At 33.6% G+C, this 19,123-nt stretch overlaps 3 protein-coding genes across 4 annotated transcripts; 2 read left to right on the forward strand and 1 right to left on the reverse strand.

The window, feature by feature from the left end:
- Positions 1–235: 235 nt before the first annotated feature.
- On the forward strand, positions 236–1,423 carry LOC149481713 (uncharacterized). The gene is made up of 2 exons (XM_089705046.1): positions 236–427; positions 559–1,423. The coding sequence occupies exons 1-2, from the start codon at positions 365–367 to the stop codon at positions 1,339–1,341; spliced, it is 846 nt and encodes a 281-aa protein (XP_089561172.1). The 5' UTR covers positions 236–364; the 3' UTR covers positions 1,342–1,423.
- A 2,541-nt stretch (positions 1,424–3,964) lies between these two features.
- LOC149481714 (uncharacterized) lies at positions 3,965–6,628 on the reverse strand. 2 transcript variants are annotated; one of them, XM_089705316.1, is made up of 2 exons: positions 5,645–5,722; positions 3,965–5,546 (listed from the first exon to the last, which is right to left on the reverse strand). In XM_089705316.1, exons 1-2 carry the CDS (start codon positions 5,660–5,662, stop codon positions 4,017–4,019), a joined length of 1,548 nt encoding a protein of 515 aa, XP_089561442.1. In that variant the 5' UTR covers positions 5,663–5,722; the 3' UTR covers positions 3,965–4,016. The 2 variants fall into 2 exon arrangements, 1 of the variants encoding a protein (XP_089561442.1); XR_016316859.1 differs by lacking the exon at positions 5,645–5,722 and adding an exon at positions 6,519–6,628 and having other exon boundaries at positions 5,414–5,546.
- Positions 6,629–13,351: 6,723 nt separating this feature from the next.
- LOC149481715 (uncharacterized) lies at positions 13,352–16,278 on the forward strand. The gene is made up of 3 exons (XM_089705305.1): positions 13,352–13,369; positions 14,122–14,621; positions 16,017–16,278. The coding sequence occupies exons 1-3, from the start codon at positions 13,352–13,354 to the stop codon at positions 16,276–16,278; spliced, it is 780 nt and encodes a 259-aa protein (XP_089561431.1).
- The last annotated feature ends 2,845 nt before the right edge of the window (positions 16,279–19,123 follow it).

A 19,123-nucleotide genomic window follows, 5' to 3' on the forward strand; every position in this document is an offset into this window, starting at 1 on the left:
AATAAGTATGCATATATTGACCTACATAACTCCACTTGCCTCCATTTAAATAATAAACAATTTAAAGATAGTTTTCCTTTAGCATATATTATAAAGTATCATATAAATCAATAAGCAAACTTTTAGTCACTATGGAAATAAAGATATAAACCCGTGTAGCATGTAACCTACCAATCAAACATCGATACATTTCCAGTTACGCATAAAAAATTATACAAAACAGAAGTAATGTGCAATTCAACACTAATTATTCCATAGAACTAGGGTGGTATTTATGGACTTATTAGACATTCATAGAATATTTCAGAGTATAATTGAATGCAGAGCTACATCATAGAATATATTACTACAACTATATAAGATCATGCTCTTTGCAACGAATATTATATTTGCACTGCAGTCTTCTACAACCATGGCTTTATTAAAGGTAAACGATAGATATATCTAGAGCTTTTATTTTTGTTAAAAACATATTTTGTATATAATGAAATATACTATTTAATAAATATTTCAAAAAAACACAAAATCAAAATACTTATCATTAAATTTATATTCCAGGGTTACGGGGTGGCCATTCTATTATGTGCTGTTCTTGCAGCAAGCATAGTTCATGGTTACAAGGATAGTAGTAGTAGCAGCTCTAAAGCATTTGGCAGCAGTAAGGCAGGAGCACTTGGAAGTTCTAGTGACTCTGGTGCTGCTGGAAAGAGCCGTGGCTCAGGCGGCGGTCTTGGCCTTGGAGGAGGATCTGGATCTAGCTCCCAAGGTGGTTTAAGCAGCGGTGGTGGTTCTGGAAGCCAAGGAGGTTCTGAAGGCGGTCTTGGTGGATCAAGTTCCGGTGGTTCCGGTGGTAGTTCTGGTGGTTCTGAAGGTTCTAGTGGCTCCGGTGGTTCGCAAGGAGGTTCAAGCGGCTCTGGTGGAAGCCAAGGTGGCTATGGAGGATCAAGCGGATCCGGTGGTAGTCAAGGCGGATCCGGAGGAAGCCAAGGTGGCTATGGAGGATCAAGCGGATCCGGTGGTAGTCAAGGCGGATCCGGAGGAAGCCAAGGTGGCTATGGAGGATCAAGCGGATCCGGTGGTAGTCAAGGCGGATCCGGAGGAAGCCAAGGTGGCTATGGAGGATCTAGTGGTTCTAGCGGGAACCAAGGAGGGTCGAGCGGGAGCCAAGGAGGGTCAAGCGGAAGCCAAGGAGGGTCAAGCGGAAGCCAAGGTGGTTCTGGAGGCGGAGGGAGCTACGGTTCAGGAGGCTCAGAAAGTGGCAGTGGAGGCAGCGGCCGCGGTGGTTCCGGCGGCAGTCATGGTGGTTCAGGTGGATATGGCCACAAATCTGGTGGATATTAATTTTTAATTCAACTAGTATTCCTTACCAACGTTAATGTTTCTTGAACAAGTTATATTTTTTAATATTTTGCAATAAAAGATATTTATATCAATTGTGTTGTTTAAATGATATGTACCTTAAACAATATTAGTACTAGCGTCATTTGATTGACAAGACTAATTATTATCATTAAAGTTTTATTTTGATAATAAAAGTCCAATTATGTAGTAACTAATATCACAGTTGACAGATATATACGTACATACAGTTAGGAAACTAAGCCCCTGCGATGAAATTATGACATAAGCACTATTATAGCTATAGGGCTGTTACCTTTTTGATATTTAACCGACTTCAAAAATAAAGGAGGAGGTTATCAATTCGGCCTGTTTGCTTTTTTTTCACAGATGATTTTGTGGTAATTTTGAGATTAAAACCCGTTAAAATACAAAAATGGTGTACTTAGCCTAAATATGAATTTACAAGAAGAAACAATCCGAATAAATATACCTTGTAAAAGTAAATACTTTTTTCAGTGCTATATTTCGAAATCTTGTTTTGTTATGGACGCCGAAGGCTATTTAATGTACCTAAATTATTTATAATGCTTGATATTTGTATGATACATATATTCAATAATAATTATTTTAAACCAGAATTAACAATACTTGTATGTAGGTATACCTACTAAATTATTTTTAAAACGATTAATTAAATTAAATTAAAAAACACAAAATATGCAAAAATAAATTAAAATTATTATTATACGAGCATAGAACCTCCACCTTTTTGTTTTAGGATGAAAAAGAAAATAGTTTGACAGGCTTAGTGCTTGACAAAGTGGTAAAGTCACGTATCGATAAAAATACAATAATTATAATATCTATCTTTTTCTTCCCTAATATTTACGTAATTATGCACATAAATTTAAACAAGATTTTTTTAAGGTTTCCATTTTTAGGGTTCCGTACCTCAAAAGGAAAAAACGGAACCCTTATAGGATCACTTTGTTGTCCGTCTGTCCGTCCGTCCGTCCGTCCGTCCGTCCGTCTGTCAAGACCCTTTTTCTCAGGAACGCGTGGAGGTATGAAGCTGAAATTTATATCAATTACTCAGGTCTACTGTCCCTTGAAGCTGTGAAAAAATCAAACTTCTAAGCCAACGCAATCAAAAGATACAGCCGTTTATGCCGCAAATTTTCGACACTTGCAAGGGAATCAAAACCTACAGGGTGCTTCCCGTGAATTCTGAATCTTGAAATTTGGTACGAAGCAACGTCTTATAGCATAGATAAAGGAAAAATTACGAAAACAACAAATTTTTAGTTACATCACATAATATATTTTTTTTTAATAATTTTAAACTTACTACCCATTTCCGCGCGTAGAGGTATTAAATTGAAATTCATACCAAATACTCAGGTCTATAATACCTTTAAGCTGTAACAAAATCAACTTTGTAAACCTTGCAGGTTTGTACGGAACCCTCGGTGCGCGAGTCCGACTCGCACTTGGCCGGTTTTTTTAGATTTTTGTGCTCTTCTAGATTGCGTAAAAAATAGATGCGATCTTTAAACAGACTGGACTCCTAATAGTGACTATTTGTAGCCATCATTTTGGTGGAAATATGTCAACATAATTTAAAACTCATGCTGCCATACATAGAAATCTAAATAACAAGACACTAGAAGTCGTAAGCGCGCGTGACCTTGTCGCCACTCAGGTGACTTTCACAACACCAGCGTGTTCGTCACTGTTCAGTTGCTCTGGAGACGTATGTGTATAAACATGGTGTGTTTCAGCATATCCCATTGCGGAAATTCTTCCACAAGTTGTAATTATACTAATAAAGGAATTTACTTTATTTAGGATTTTACTTTTTAATATCTATATATTAAAAAGCTTAATTTAATATTTAAGGTAGTTTTCACTAAAATCAAGCTGTCCAATAAAAGGCATAGTTTACTTGTGTGTACTGTTTAGCTATCGGTTTAAATGTGTTGATTTTGGCGACAGCGGTTTTCATATGAATTATGACATTATATCACTTCTATGTGTCTTGTTATTTAGATTTCTATGCTGCCATATCTATAGAAATTAAAAAATAGTCTCTTTTTAACTTGTAGTCAGATACGGTATTTACAAATATATTTATTGAAAGGGCTACAAACTGAAACAATCGATATTTATTTAATGTGAATTGACATCACTTTAAACTTTTTTCTATACTACGTATCTTTGTCATTCAAAATCTGTGGATGTGTCACCCGCTACTATCGATCCCCCTCAATACCCTCGTAAACACGCTTGATGGGGGGGGGAGCCATTTCGAACATTTTGTATGAAGTTTCCTTACTGTATGTATCTGTATATTGTGCTAATATTCTGTACCAATATACTCGATGCAAGAATCTATCAATTCTAGATAATACATATAATAAAAACATATTTATGTCACAGAAACTGATCTGTGTATTTTTGAAAATCTTTAAATAATCTTATATACAAGATACATGCTTAATAAAATTAACCTAATTAACTTTTTATATTTAAAAGCTTTATTTTGAGGTAAAAGTTTTGTAAACAACACACATACCTATATACAATAATATTTTACTTGAATAAATATAACTATTCATAATTTAATAAATAATTAATTATTACATAAAATATTTTAAAACTAACTTTACAATTGATTATTCATCAGCTGGATCTAGATGTAGTCGAGTACGGGCACTTGATACGAATCGTAATAATTTTTTAAGAATACGAGAACTAAAATTGAGCATAAAACGTGATCCTCTCGAAAACAAACTTGGCCTTTCTTCAGTTTCAATCATGGTTTCGATAGTTTGAACAGGGGGAGGCGGTGGTGGGGGCAATATAACTTTTTTTTCCGTTATTACCACTACAGGTGGAACAACACTCACTACTTCATGCACTTCTGCGGGAGCTTCAGGTGGTATATTTACCACGGGCTCAATAATTGGTTGTGGGTTTCTTATTTCTGTATAGAAAGGAATATATACCGGTACTGGTAAGGGGCTGACTGGAAGAGGTGGAATTTCTACAGGTTTTACGGTATGTGCAACTTCTTCGGTGGACTTTGAACTAAGGTCTTCTGATTTAATAGGGGCAACTAGTTCTACATTTTTGTTAATATCCTGTGTCGCTTCCGTTTCTATGTCTCTGTTATCTATAACCCCTGAATCAGAATGTTCATTTAGAGACTTTTGTTCGGAAGCTTCTTTCTCAACTTCATGATTTTCTTCAGATACTTTTGCATCTTCTGATTTCACATCTGTTAATGAACTGATATCATCTACTTTTGAATTTCCTTCTTCATTATTTTCTGTATTTAATTTTAAATCTTCTGACTTTCCCTTTATTTCTAAACTGGTTTCTGGAGATATTTCTTTTTCTTGATTTTCTTCTAAATTTTTTTGTACTTCTGAATCTGGCTTAATTTCTGCTTCGGGACTGATTTTTTCCACTTGAGAACTTTCTTTATCATCTACTTTTGTATCTCCTGAGTTTGTATTGTCAGTTTTATCGTCAAGAGTTATTTCATTTTCATGTTTGTCTTCAGTTGATTTTAAATTTTCAAAATCAGACTTTTCTTCAGTTTTTGAACTAATTTTCTCAACTTCGGTATTTAAATCAATATTTGTCGCCACACTATTTTGATCCCCTATTAACTCATTACTTTTATCTGGTATGTCAGAGGAATGCTCCAGGGTACTCAAAGGAACAGGCTCAGGTATGGCCTTCTCATTTATGCCTTCAGTTTCAATTAAAGATGCTTCTACGTGTTGATCATTTTGCAACTCGTGTTCAAGGCTAGCAGGCATCGAAATGGTGTGTAGTAATGGCTTTCCTTTATAAAATTCCATACGAGTTAATATTATATCAGTAGGTATACTTGAAAAAGCAACTTTTTCTTCTAAAATAGGCTTTAACTCCTCCTTGGTGGCAACATTTGGCATCTCTATTAAATCTTCAATTTCTCTTGTTTTGCGTTTGTGTAAATCTCTTTTCTCAACAGAATGTTTATAGCTAAATGTCCCAAAAGGTGTTATTGTTTCCTTGATAAACGATATCGGTTTATAATGGTACAGAAGTACTTCATGTTCATGTCCAGGTTCCTTTTCAAGTGTCAGTATCTTAAAATATTTTTTGCTGTTGACTAGGCGGCACTGATAAACAACCAAGAAGAACACTACAACCTGAAACAAAAATAATGCAATGAATTATCAAAATGAATATAATATTTTACTTAATTTGAATGAATTGTGTAAAAATATAAACGTCTAAAAGTATTTACTTTAAAAAGCTGAATCATTATTAACGATCTCCTTATTCAGATACGTTTCGAACTATGAATGATAGTGATCTATTCAGTTGGTTTAAATAATAAAATTTCTCCCTGTGCCTTCTCATTGTTTCGTGATTTACTCTAATTATAATCAGTCCTCGACAACACGCAAATAGCACCTACTTTGCAAATGACAATGATCAATAAGAGTAACCTTTTCCAGGTTTTCAATCTAAAAATGTTATAATACCTTACGCCTACTTACTTTATGTGGGGCACTCACATGTAATTTAATCATTAATATTAAATGCATGCATTCTTTATTATAGTTTATAGCATTCACTGTAATCTTATTCAATGCATTTTTTTTCAATTATCAAAACATTAATAGTTGCGTGTGTATAAATACCTTCTCTGGATTGTATTCAATGATTACAACCTGTATTTAGATATAATTAGCTTTTTAACTTTCATAGAAAATTGTAAGAAAATATAAAACCTAATCATTCAATCATTTGATATAATCGCTTCATTTATTTCGTAACAAGCCAACTAAAATACTTAGAGAAAATATTCCTATACGAAAGTGAAATGACTGGTTCGGCAATCACGCTTGGAATATTAAAAACCGTTGTGTACACAGAGTGAAACTTGTAAAATATATCAAACAAATATATTTAGGTAAAAAGAAAGCCTCCTATGTAGTACCTACTTCTAAATGGGTACAACGGAGACAAAATATTCTTACAATATATTTCCTTAAAAATTGGTATATAGGTAGTCTGGGTAATTTACATAAAAAACGGAGTAATCTGCTTTAAATTTGAGATTTAAAATAAATAGAGAATTAAATTTAGAGCTTCGAATTAAAAGTATAGCTCACATTTGGAAGGAATTACCCGAACGGAAATTAAAAAAACAAAACGAAGGAAAGGTTAGGATCAAATAATTTTCCTGCATGAATTCAAGATCAATAACTACCGTTGCCTTCACAGCTATAACAATCAATAATTAAAATATAATCATGGAAAGAAAGAGCGTTTGCTTTAGTTGCATAATTCATTACTTCGACTGTGTAGGAGAGTGGGGTGGTGTCCGGCACTCGAGTAGTCGTATGTCTTATTGCAGTCGTGAATAAGGATACAAGCACTTCTTCACAATTATCGTGAATATGTGAATGGCCAAACTGTAGTATTTAATATGCACGCGAGTGGAGTAATTTTATAAGTGGTAGTCCGGACTAAATTTAAAGTAAGTAAACTATATTACTTTTTATTTTAAGAAATTACGGAGTTTATATACTTTGAGTTAGTTTTTATACTTTCCATGAGTTCGTTAATTGGATATGGAAATAATTTGTTTTATCGTAAATAGTGAATTAAATTAGCATAATTTAGTAAAATCTCAAAACAATATTTATGTTCCCTCATTTTAAATGATTTTATTCTAGTATGTAATGCTCATTAATATGAATATTTTTGAATTTCATATTGGAGCAGATTTTAGAATTTTATAGCTCTAGATATATTATGTTTTCCCTCAAGAGATATACTATTAGGTACTTTTCAGTTGTAACAACTTTATACAAATAATGTTTATACACAGGGATTTTATGTTATACTAGCTGTGCTCCGCGGTTTCACCCGCATTGCTCCACTCCTGTTGGTCTTAGCGTGATTGATATATAGCCTTAGCCTTCCTCGATAAATAGGCTATCGAACTCCGAAAGAATTTTTCAAATCAGACCAGTAGTTCCTGAGACTAGCGCGTTCAAACAAACAAACAAAGTCTTCAGCTTTATAATATTAGTATAGATGTATTAATTAAAGAAAGTAAATTAAATCATCTCATATACAATACAAATTAAACACGATAACCTAAATAGACCTATAATCACATAAGAATATTTTGTTATATTATATAACTTGTAGACGCATTAAAGATAAAAATCTTGTTTCTTAATTTAAACCAGAATCTACTTTCTACAGTCAAATTACATTAACGACCAGAATAACCGAGTTTAGATATAGTTATACCTACATAATACATGCTCATTTATTCATCATTATGTAATTTATTAACTATGTTCTTTCATTTTCAGAAAAATGAGAACCAGATTCATTATTCTGTTCCTGCTCTTTACAATCTTCGCAACAAGTTCGGGAAATGTCTTGAATGGTTTTATTCAAAGGATGTTAGGAGGAGAGGAATCTCAGCAAAGAGGCTTTTCAGAGTCCATAACTCGCATTCTGGACTACCTTTACCCAAAAGATGATGCAGATTCAAGGATCATGAAGGAGATATTTAGTCTTCTAGCTGATGATGGACCTCCCAGTTTGGAAGGCGGGATAGACGCATTGGACTATTTAGTTGATAGAAAATAAAAGACAGCTAACTATTGAAGAAACTATGCCAATATTATGAGCCAAGAAGAAAATATAGAAAGAGGTAGTCGCGGTCTAATAATGCCCATGTTAATCAATATCTTGAAAGTTTTCAATGATATTTCATACCATGATGCATTTTATCCACGGACCCTGTGTGTTTCTAAATATCATTAATTCCTATGTAAAGAAAATTATTGTACACTTGCGCCAACAAAAACAAATAATAGGAAACACCGTTATTAGTGTCAGTAGGTCATAGATGTATGTACATACTACCATTTTCTTTCTTACAAGTTTAGATTTAATATTAGTAAATAATGCCAAAAATATTTATATATAGATTTATGTTAGTGCAATAATTAAAGGGAGGCTAAAGAGGCTAATATTGAAAATGTTTGTTTTCTTTAAAATTACCTTATACCTTCCTAGATATAATTGTATACAGAACCACTTACATTATAAAATAATGCCAAGAAGTTTATTAAAGAAGAACTATGATGAACTTTTTAGTTCTCCTAATCTGGAGAAAAAGGTTCAAAGGTTCCAGGAAAAAAGAAATCAGGAGGAGAAGAATCCTGCTAAATTTAAATAAACATACATAAACCCATTTTTGTTAGACCGAATTTTTACTACTACATTTAAGTTTTAATTTCCATTCTAGTTCTAATAAAGGCATTCATTTAGTTGCAATTACAGTGTAAACTCTATATAACGTCACTTAAGGGACCGTGCATTTTTCGACGTTATAGAGAGTGGTCGTTAAATGGAGAGAAAGGATAATTGCATGATTGGTTCCGAGACAGGAATATTATTTTGACATTGCCTATGAAACCATGTTATCATCGCTTGATCAAGGTCTTCATATTGAGGTTTCTTCAATTTTTTGGCAGATCGTCCATCTTCTTCTGTAAACAACTACATTTTCATTAATTTCGGCAACTTAGTCAGTACTTCCTAGTCCTAGTTCCTAGTTGTAATGTCTTATTGTGGTCGTTAATTAGAGTGAGCGTGATGCTATATGGAGTGTATTATTGTATAGACAACAATATAAACCAACCAAAGTCGAGAAATCTTGACGTTATACGGAGTTTGACGTTAAATGGAGTGTCGTTATATAGAGTTTACACTGTAGTTCTAAATAGAGAAAAGAGAAACTGTAAACGCAAACATATACAGGGTGTCCCACTATTGGTATACTAAGCGCGAAGGAACTTGTAGTTTTGCATACACTGATCACGTAAAAAATACTTTAAAAAAAAATTACGTTCAAAATTTTTTGCTAAATTTTTCCTGAAAATCCATGTTTTCTTCTCTAGCTTCGCGCAGCCGGCATATACCGCTTCTCCAATATGAGCATTTTATCTATGAAAACATAATCTTAAACGATAGCTCACGTGCTGGTGGCAAAGTTGGGCGGCTCGCTTGTTATGGGTGTACACATAGAGTTTTAAGAATTCATCTATTTGAAAAAAAAATGCGTCCGGAATTTTTTAATTATTTTTTACGTACTCAGCGTATGCAAAACTATAACCTCCTTTGAGCTTAGTATACCAACAGTGGGACACCCTGTATAAACCAAATAATATAAGCTTAATTTAGTTTTATAAATATTCTAAGATTTCGTTATAAATAAACGACCAGCAACCTTTTTCTTCTGTGTAATCAGCAATCATTAAACAATAGGAGTAGTAATATTTATTTCCCTGCTTTGTATAGATACACAATTACTACCTACTTTTACGAACGAGGATTTTTTCAAAGATTTTCTACTTATTCTGCCTGTTCTTGACAAGTTGTTGCTTCCAATCGACGGCTGCCACCTTCAGCACAATTTAAATCTAAAAACTTAATTGTGAATATAGAAAGAAAACTCAGTTCTCGTATGAGGAATAAAAATATAAATTTGCAACAAGATAGAGAAATAAATATAGGTATATTATACCGGGTGTCCCACTGTTGGTATACTAAGCTCAAAGGAGGTTATAGTTTTGCATACACTGAGTACGTAAAAAATACTTATAAAATTCCAGATGCATTTTTTTTTCAAATAGATGAATTCTTAAAACTCTATGTGTAAACCCATAACAAGCAACCCGCCCAACTTTGCCACCAGCACGTGAGCTATCGTTTAAGATTATGTTTCATAGACAAAATGCTCACATTAGAGAAGCGGTATATGCCGGCTGCGCGAAGCTAGAGAGGAAAACATGGATTTTCAGGAAAAGTTAAGCAAAAAATTTTTGACGTAATTTTGTTGTTTAAGTATTTTTTACGTGATCAGTGTATGCAAAACTACAAGATCCTTCGCGCTTAGTATACCAATAGAGGGACACCCTGTATAATACACAGGTTACACAGGATATTTTATTACACCTAATAAATAAATGTTGCAAACTATAATTCCAACAGATATGATATTTTTATTTAATAGGTAGGTATGAATTAAACAGTTACCAAGTAGATATTATACTTTGCGACAAACTATTCGATCCTTTATTTCTATACACCGAGTAGAGCCTCGATAATATGGCGTCGTTTTTTTCAAGGATAATTTTTGTTTTTCATCTTTCACTTCATTCACAGGCTTAACTTCGTTTTCTGCTACATAATTGGCATCATTGTTATCATAAACAGCACCAACATAGTCCGAACCAGGTGGTCTCCTTGAATTGGTATAAGGGGGCTCTAAATAACCACATTCTAAGCGCCCGCCACGGATTATGCACCCATTTTGTAAATTCACCACCTTGTCAACGCTACGAGGTGTTCCCACATTTATGTTGTATCCACATAGCACCCTATCACCGATAACTCTGCAAAATTTGCCGTCGAAATTATAGGGACAACATCTTTTTCTGTGTCGCACTTTAATTGTTGTATCTGTAACATCGTCTTTAAATTTTAAATGTGCATCGGGAATTGTTACGGGTTCAAGATGATGGTCGTGGCATGTGCAACTCAATACTTCAATTACTTTTGTAAATAGCTGAAAATTGAATTTACTTTCTTAATTGGCCGATAATATAAAAAATGCAAATTATTTTACCATTATGTATTTGAATGCACTTGATAGTGTGAACATTGCTCTTATCACGAATCAAAGAAATACAAGTTTTTAATTAAAATTTAATCAATAGTACTGTTGGGTACAATTTGTAATTGCTTTTTATATTTTTTTTATAAATAAAATGTTTATTTTATGTGTTTGTCAATCAATTTGAGCAATTTTCGCCCTCAAATCTGATTTAAACTGCTTAATTTTAGATTGCTTTACGTAGGAGTAACGCTTCTTTCGATTTTTATATTCTTGCAGCAATTTTTGAATATCTCTTTTATCTAATTTGTTTATGTCAACTTTCGATTTACTGAACAATCCAGTTATTGAAAACTTTTTCTTTTTGTAGTCACTCAGCATGTCCCTTACTACACCATGTTTTGATGAAGTAACTGAAAGTTTTTTCATAAGTTCACTCTTATCCAAATTTTCAAGTAATTTGAGATCTATATACGAATTGTATCCATGTTTCTTTTCATATTCCTCTGCTTTCTTACTAAAATATTCTTTTTTGCTTTTATTTAAATTAAGCAATGAATCTTTGGACAAGCCAATGTATAAGTTTCTTTCTTTAAAATCATCAACATACGACTTTAATTTGCTGATATTCGGTTTTATCAAAGATACATTATCGAATTCGTTAATAAGCTTTTCTTTGAATGGTACACTTGCTGTTGACTTCTTTCTATTTCTATAAATAGTTATTACTGAAGGTTTCTTCACAGAAATACTTTTCTTGGATTTTGTTTCCGATTTAATGGATTTCGTGTCTTTATTTTTAGTGAATTTGTCCCTAACATCACCTAAATTAATACCCGCAACTTCGTAATCTTCTAATTGTGGATCAGGAACACCGAAAATCTGTTTCTTAAAGCATCGTTTGAACCTTCTATAAATCCATTTGCAAATCCTACGCCTGCATCTTTGGCAACACGTTAGCTTCTTCTTCTTTTTTGGTTTCTTTAGACCCTTTTTCTTCCTTTGGATTCCTGTCATCAATTTCTTGGTGGTTATGAGGCAAGTAGTACCTTAGTTTTAACTTGTTTGTTATTTTTCATTTTTATCATGCAAGTTGCACTTCATCTAGCATTTAGGTTTATATGATACGTTGTTTACAATATACACCTCATAAAAATCTGATATCATTAATGAACAATTTATTGATCTTTAAAGGCGGCTACTTACAATTTTCTTCTTCATCGTTACACATTGTTAAAATTAAATCAATTGTTCATTTACAATATTTCATAGTGATATTTATAAATCATTGACACAGTAAAGTGATATGTCAGGGATTGGTCAGGGACAAGTCAGCGAACAGTATTTGACGGTGTCTTGAAACATAAATATAGTGCATAGTCACATGCATAGTGCTAGGTCATAGGTGCGTTTCACGAAAGAGTTCCCCTGCCGTTATGTTGGCTTACCTGACTGTCAAAAACGAAAATATTTTTTTTTAATCAAAAATGACAGAGAAAATATTCTCCTTTCTAGGCAGCCGACCCCGTAAGATACGGGATAAGAGGGAGCGCGCACGAGCAACTTTGTCTCCGCAACTATTTTGTCTCTCCCATCAATTTGTATGGGGAGTTGCGTCGCTACGTGCGCGCACTTTCATACTAGCCCATAGGTGGGAGAGACAAAATAGTTGCGGAGACAAAATAGTGGCGGAGACAAAGTTGCTCGTGCGCGCACTGTCTAAGGCTAGGAAGAAAGGTGAATATTTTCTCTGTCATTTTTGATTAAAAAAAATATTTTCGTTTTTGTCAGTCAGGTATGCCAACATAACGGCAGGGGAACTCTTTCGTGAAACCTCGGAGCAATTAAATTGCTCCGAGCGTGAAACGCACTCTACAAAGATCTTTTGTCACTTGAAATATTTGACTTTTATTGGGAATTGTCATTCGTGGCTATGAAATAAGGTTAACCGAAGTAAAAAAAACTCCTTTGTTACAGGGAAATTAGTTACAAGGCCTAGCTTCTCATTTTTAGGTAACTATGTACTGCTCTATACTAACCTTTTCATTGCTTGATCTCTGTAACAAAACATTGAAAAGATAGTAATCATTCACTTATGTAATTCCAAATTGTTGCTTTTATCAGCAAGAATAACGAAATAACAAACATGACAAGTAATAATTTATATTCGAATGGTAGGTATGCTGCATTTTTTTACGCAAGTGTACATATTTTGATTACCTAAACATAAAGAAAGGATTTATGGCTGCTTTTTACCACATGATTAATGAAATTCAAGTGCATGAGTGGATAAAAATGTCTAAATTGACGCCGGTAAGGGCAAAGACTGATAAATATTTCCATCGCGATACATTAGTAACGCAATTTATATAAATAATATATATGTCACGGCTAAAGGTAGGTGAGAACATAAACTTAAGATTAGCCGGCTAAACTTAGGTTTATTTTCGACGAGGTGTTAATGTTAGTTTGTTCTATCTTTAGCCGGCTAAACTTAAGTGTAACCGCAGGCCCGTGGCTAAAAATGTCGGGGTGGGTAGATTTGGTTAGCGCCGGGCCGGTGGAGGGCTTGAGGGGCCCGCACAGTGCCAGAAAACACTCGCCCTGTTCCTTACATGTATTATAGTAACCAAATCTACCCACCCCGACTCAGGGCAGAAAGCTGGTGGCTAGGTTAGGTTAGGTTAGAACTCTTAAGACCCGCACGAGCCGAGCGAGCGCAGCGAGCGTGCTGCGGCAGCAGCCGGCGAAGTGCCAGAAAACACTCGCCCTGTTCCTTACATGTATTATAGTAACCAAATCTACCCACCCCGACATTTTTAGCCACGGGCCTGCGGTTACACTTAAGTTTAGCCGGCTAAAGATAGAACAAACTAACATTAACACCTCGTCGAAAATAAACCTAAATTTAGCCGGCTAATCTTAAGTTTATGTTCTCACCTACCTTTAGCCGTAACATATACAATGATTTTCATTAAATTACCGTGTTTCATAATTCAATTATTTGCTATTTGGCTCAGCTCTGTAAATTATATACCTACTAAATTAAACTAAATTTGTTGTAGAGACTGCTAATAGTTATTAACATGATTGTTAGTATCTCGTGTGCCCCTAAAATAGGACCAGTACTTTATGATCCATTGATATATGAAAGTCAAAATTCATTCAAATCTGAAGACACTCCAACAGACAATACATCTGATGATTGGCTAACAGCTCCAGCACTACGTAATAATGATAAACCTACTGAAGGAGTACCTGAAAAAACATGTCAAGGATACGATTATGATCTTACACAATGTAGATACATTAATGATAGGAAGATTTGTGGATACAACAAGAACAAAGGTGAACCAGAAATCGAAGAAATTAAGGATATGGGGAACGGTTGTCGTATACGTAACAATAGATTAGAATGCGGTTATTTAGCGGGCCCGTTTAATCCTCCCCGACGTCCACCGGCTAACGACGATATACCTGATAAAACAGATTTTCCAAAACTTAGATCATCTCCACCTAAAACGTCCAAGAAAGAGTTAAATGATAATAAGAAAACAACGACTATTAGAAAAGCTTAGATTACAAAATAAAATACAGATGGAGCATGACAACCGCCCGTCGCCCTTGTCAAAGAAAATACGAAATCAAAAGCAAATACGTCGCTGCTCCAGTGCTATAGCGCATATAGTGTCATGCAATACGTCAAAAAGGGTTTGCAATTTTAGTAAAAAAATGCTGTCTTGTGATAATAAAACGCTGTAAAATTTGTTCCCGAAAACAAAAAAAAAGATAAAACATCGTTTCACAGGTTTTCTGTAGATTATTTGGCTGATTCATTTCTTTATACGAATAATAATTTTACAGATACGAAGGAATACAAAACTTCAACGTATGTTGCCAGTATTTTGAAAATGAATTTGCCATTTTTATTGGTAAAACGGTAAAACGGTTAAAAGATCTTCAGGGTAATGCTGTTGGATTTTTCGATCGTGAATGTGATTATTTGTAAAGTGCACTAAAGGTTCATGATCATTATTAGATTATTTTAATAAGCATAATACATTATTTTGTTACTTTTATAAAGCTTAAAAACGCCATGGTCGTTTTCGCTAGCGATTTAATTTATGTGAACTCCATGATGGATATGATGAAAATAAAATGTCCCGTATTCTCGACTAAAAACTACCGCTATTTGCATTCATATATTTTGAAAAATAATATAATTATTACAGTTAATATTGAAAATTCTTGAAGTGAAACTTCTTTATCGGGGTTGGAAAAAAATTTAGTGTAACATTTTTTCGTTTCGTTACGTGCCATCTTTTTCTTGTCCCTACCACGCGTGATTCAACGTATTTCTGTAAAGTTGCAAATGATTTTTTGAAAAATAAGGTCATACAGAAGTTTCACTTCTTACGTGTGTACACTAGTACACGCACACATTTTTTTATTTAATTTATTTAATTAAATATTTAATACAATTATTTTGTCCATATATAACTTTAGTAGGCAGGTACCTACTTTATATAATAAAAGATTTTTTACAATATTATAAAAAAAATATATCAACAAACCCGAAATAATATTAAAATAAAAAATAAAACTTGACTGCTAATTTATGTATATAGCCTACGTCACTACCGCCACTAACATAGTAATTCAGATGATTGCAATGAAACCTCACAACTCAAAATCGGTCCAACGGTTTATACTGCAGGGCGTGTCAAAGAAATATAATACATACATACATAAACTCGAAAAACATAACCCTCTTTTTTCCGTAGTCGGGGAAAAATTTGGGAAATTTTTCAATATCTGGTAACATTACACGCACACAGAAGCACCGTGTACGTACAGTGCAGCGGCGAAATGACAGCACACATAGCTTTATTGAAAATGACGATAAATCATTCGGTTTAGTTCGGCAACGCTCCATCTGTCTTTTATTTTGTAATCTAAGTAGAAAAGCACCTGACGGGAACCCTACAGCTGTTGAGAACCCTATCGCCCTAGAAAATGTCGATGATATTGAAGTGAGAACAAAACGTGATTCAGTTGATTCAATAACAATCACAACTGATATAAATGTAATCCACACCACGTCAAAGGATTTAACAACCCAAAAAAAAGTAGATCAGGACAATAAAAACCAACTAAAAAAAATCTGTGTGGATAAGGTTGACAGAATATTTTGTTACACTGCCAGGGAAAAAAAGAAATAATAACTTTATTACATTGATGTTTATGTGCAGCCTCTATCGTTAAATACCTATAAATATGAACAATGCTTTTTGTGTAGGTGTACTGTTTTCTATTGCTGTAATTACAATGGCGTATTCTCAGGGCGTGTTATTATTCTTCCTGTATCTGTTATGTACTTGACAATAAAACATTTTATAATAATATGTACTTAAAATTGTAATTATGTAAACCTTGCTGCGCATAAAAAATTGTTAAATTGATTTCGAATCAGAAATCTATAAATCAAAATCAATTCCACATTAAGCTACAATGGTTTATTTATCCTGCTCATACTTATTAGTTATTACCCAAAAAACGTCAAGGTACAACGACCTCATGAGTGCTATAAGGCGTGATTATTGTTTAATATTGCTTTAACCATTTATAGCTTTTTTGTGAATAAAAAAACATAACTTTTGATACCAAGTAACTAAAATATGGTTATTTTAACCATATAAAACAATACAATATCGCGATGTAGCTATTTAACTAGGAACGTAGTTCGATTGAATTTTAAGAAATTAATTTATATAAAAGGATATAAGTAAATAATAAAGATTAGTGTTCTGTATCGTTCCAGTTCAACATTTTATAATTATGCTCTGAATCCTCCTCTTGAGAGGAACTCGCTGTCTCGCTATGAGCAATAAATTATAGCAATAAGGAGTTGGTCAATGCCCTACGTACACGCACTGTAAATTGTGTAGAATGTAGATATTATCTTCTATTTTTTATAAGAATTTAAAAGCTTTGGATAATGTTCGGGATTCCCCCCGGCCGTTTGCTATAATTATGTGTGCCTGCGTTTAACTTTTGCAGCTACTGTCCGCACACTGACCCGAGAGTCTATAACCTATAAGATATGTATATTGTTTGTAAAGTATTTTATCCGCTATGCATAATAATCACAATAAAATGTAACATTTCTTGCATACTTTATTCGTTTTATACAAGCTTGCAATCCAATCGCAAATACCTATCTAACTTATAAAAATCTCAATGTACCTAATAACATAAATGTTTAAAATTTAACTCGTAGCGTGCAGTATTTGGTGACAAACTATAATAATTGTCTTCTTGTTCTTATTTCGAGGTCATCTTCAGAATATTATCCACAGCCATAATCTGACACACTTAGACATATGACGACTTTAATATACATTTAATTAAAATTTATATACTACAGCACTGAGTATTTTATGTTTGAGTAGTAAGAAAATTGCTCTATTCTTATAAATGTGTATTTTTTGTTACATTTTGATTCTCAGACTACTTAAGCGTTTGGCGTTATATTTGTTTAATTTCTAGGTAGATATCGAGAATATTTATATTACGACTTTAAATCCGAAGAATATTCGAGATTAATCAAATTTCATCAAAACAAGAAATAATATATTATGTATATGTAGATATATTTATTTACTAGCTGCTCCGCGCGGTTTCACCCCCGTGGCTCCACCCCTGTTAGTCGTAGCGTGATGATATATAGCTTATAACCTTCCTCGATAAATGGGCTATCTAACACCGAAAGAATTTTTCAAATCGGACCAGTAGTTCCCGAGATTAGTGCGTTCAAACAAACAAACAAACTCTTCAGCTTTATAATATTAGTATAGATTATCAGAGAAATCCACCAGAATCAAACATTAATTATTAGCCTTTGTTAAAATAAACGATAGTCATACCCACTCTACCAATATAATATAATATAATCCCATGTTCATAATCAAATCAATAATGATGATATCAGTATTTTTTATCATTGAATTTTTGATTAAATCGATATTTAAGAAACATACTAAACTTTACAAATCCACTTCTTTTTACACTCTATAATAACGACAGTTTTATTTTTTTCATTTTCGTAAATATATATATTTTGAAATTTTCACTATCATAAAAAAGAAATCTGCCAGAAAAAATATCACGGCCGACCTTAAAGTAAGTATAGCACGTTACATGATACATCTACTCAAAAAAATCGCCTTTAAATTCAACACGATATTGATATGCAAATCTTCCTCAAGTTTCTCTGTTTACCTTGAAGATTTCGAGATATCAAACTACTTTATAGTATATTATTATACTTAATTACAACGCACACTAACATAGTAAATCATGTTTACATTTTGTTAAGTCGAATACCGACGTAAAGCGCGTCACACACGGTGAAGATACTATAATATTTTATGTTAAGATTCTCTAATATAAAATATTACAGTATCGAAAACGCGCGTATAGTAGAGAGGGGATAGCTGTCTTCTCCATCCGTCTTAGGGTGACAAATCAACATCGAGCTATGCTGCGCTGTACTGCGCTGTGCTGTGTTTGGTCAACTCGCTCGTCTAATATTTTAATGAGGATACAAACAAACCATGCTGCGCTGCGCTGTGTGAGGCTACGCTCTGTTTAAAAACGCAGCAGTCTCGAGCGAGGCGCGCTACCCGCCGTGCTGAGCCGCGCTGTGCCGAACTGTGCTATGTTTTTATGGAGCTCTGCCATGCTGCGCTGTGTCGAGCTTATCACTACATAGTATAAAATAAAGTCGCTTTCTCTGTCCCTATGTCCCTATATCCCTTTGTACGCTTAAATCTTTGAAACTACGCAACGGATTTTGATGCAGTTTTTTTTAATAGATAGAGTGATTCAAGAGGAAGGTTTATATGTATAATAACATCCATTAAATAGTGGAGAAGTACTGTTATTTTTGAGGTTTCTAATGTGATGTAGTAAAAAATTACATTTATTCCGCTTACATTGCAAACGCAGGCTGAACGCCCTACGAGTTTTATCAAAATAATGTACTAAGTATTTATACACATTGAA

The sequence above is a fragment of the Colias philodice genome, chromosome 16 (assembly GCF_061535455.1).
Source record: "Colias philodice isolate Cphi_HAF_F1 chromosome 16, ilColPhil1 Martin Lab GWU primary, whole genome shotgun sequence".
Classification (NCBI taxonomy): domain Eukaryota; kingdom Metazoa; phylum Arthropoda; class Insecta; order Lepidoptera; family Pieridae; genus Colias; species Colias philodice.

Bases quoted from the DNA above. Each gene is read 5' to 3' on its own strand.
- LOC149481713 (XM_089705046.1), top strand. From the start codon at position 365: ATGCTCTTTGCAACGAATATTATATTTGCACTGCAGTCTTCTACAACC. The intron at 428-558 runs GTAAACGATAGA...TTTATATTCCAG, and splicing joins CAACCATGGCTTTATTAAAG to GGTTACGGGGTGGCCATTCT.
- LOC149481715 (XM_089705305.1), top strand. The intron at 14,622-16,016 runs TAGAAAAGCTTA...TTGTAATCTAAG, and splicing joins AATAAGAAAACAACGACTAT to TAGAAAAGCACCTGACGGGA.